This window comes from Otolemur garnettii, unplaced genomic scaffold (genome assembly GCF_000181295.1).
Source record: "Otolemur garnettii isolate 467f Iridium unplaced genomic scaffold, OtoGar3 scaffold00024, whole genome shotgun sequence".
NCBI lineage: Eukaryota > Metazoa > Chordata > Mammalia > Primates > Galagidae > Otolemur > Otolemur garnettii.
Genome location: NW_003852419.1, coordinates 2,260,422 through 2,261,498, shown reverse-complemented (window position 1 = coordinate 2,261,498; position 1,077 = coordinate 2,260,422). Strand labels below are relative to the sequence as shown.

Sequence of the window (1,077 nt, the reverse complement as noted above, 5' to 3'; positions counted from 1 at the left end):
GAGATTGGGCCACCTGGGACTGTAGGACTTATTTGGGTTACACAGGGGAAATATGGTTTAGTTCAAATCACACTGGATTTCTTAAACATACAGACCATTTATTGTAGTAAAGTTTCAAACACTTATAAAAATAAGGCATATTTAACTATTGCTTTGGGGGATTTTTCTGTGTGGGCTGCACTGGACTGTGGCATCTGAAAATAGGAGTTCACTGAAGAATCCATTGTTTCCTGGTGAATTTCTTTGAAACAAGTATAATAGTTGTTTTAGAGAGTTAAAAAAATTCACATTATTTATTTAAATCTGGCACATGTATTGTATTATGATTTAAACCAAATTGGATTATATTCTTATTAAAGGCTTGCTTCCCCCGGGATATAGTGAATCTGGAAGTGGCCCATGCGGTCTTGGGAGGTGTGTTACCCTCTCTCCAGCCATCCCCAGCCCCTGCTTTAAAATAGCAGCAACAGCAGGTCCAGCCTTCCTGGAGTTTGTGTCTCTATAGGTGGAGGCGGTCATGGCAGAGCTGAGTCTGAGCCACGTGGCCGAACGACTGATTGGCAACTACAATCAGGGGGGCATTTCCAGTGGCGAGCGGCGCCGGGTCTCCATCGCAGCCCAGCTCCTCCAGGACCCCAGTAAGTGGGACCCCACTCTGCTAGCTGCTGCCTGAGCTTCTCCTGTGTGTCTTCAGCCCTCTCTTCGCATTTCCCATTTGGGGAGAGTTTGTGTGGAACTGAAATTATTGAGATCATTCACACTGGGGACCCAGTTTTTCCAGAAATGCTGGATACTTCCTTTCCTGATGCCATCACCTTCCCCGAGCACAGTACAAAACAGCTCTCCGACTTGGCATTGCATTTGCTCCTTCCATTAATCCTTCCTTCTAGCGAAGCAGCACCACTGTGACTGCTGGGGAAAGCAAGCCAGTGGGTTTGGGTACGACTCCAAGTGTTTAGGAAATTGAAACAGGAATTTGAGGGATATACTCAAAAGTGTATATGATGGGAAAGAGATTATCATAATGGCTGGCCCCCTGCCCCTCCCTGCTGGGTTTAGTCATTTTTCCCCATCCCC

General features: G+C 46.1%; 1 protein-coding gene across 1 annotated transcript in view; it reads left to right on the top strand.

Annotated features, from left to right (window-relative positions):
- ABCG5 (ATP binding cassette subfamily G member 5) overlaps positions 1-1,077 on the top strand; it is a 27,428-nt gene that overhangs the window by 11,107 nt on the left and 15,244 nt on the right. Inside the window, exon 5 of the mRNA XM_003787877.3 lies at positions 506-638. Within this exon, the coding sequence (XP_003787925.1) occupies positions 506-638 (133 nt within the window). The remainder of the gene's footprint in view (positions 1-505; positions 639-1,077) is intronic.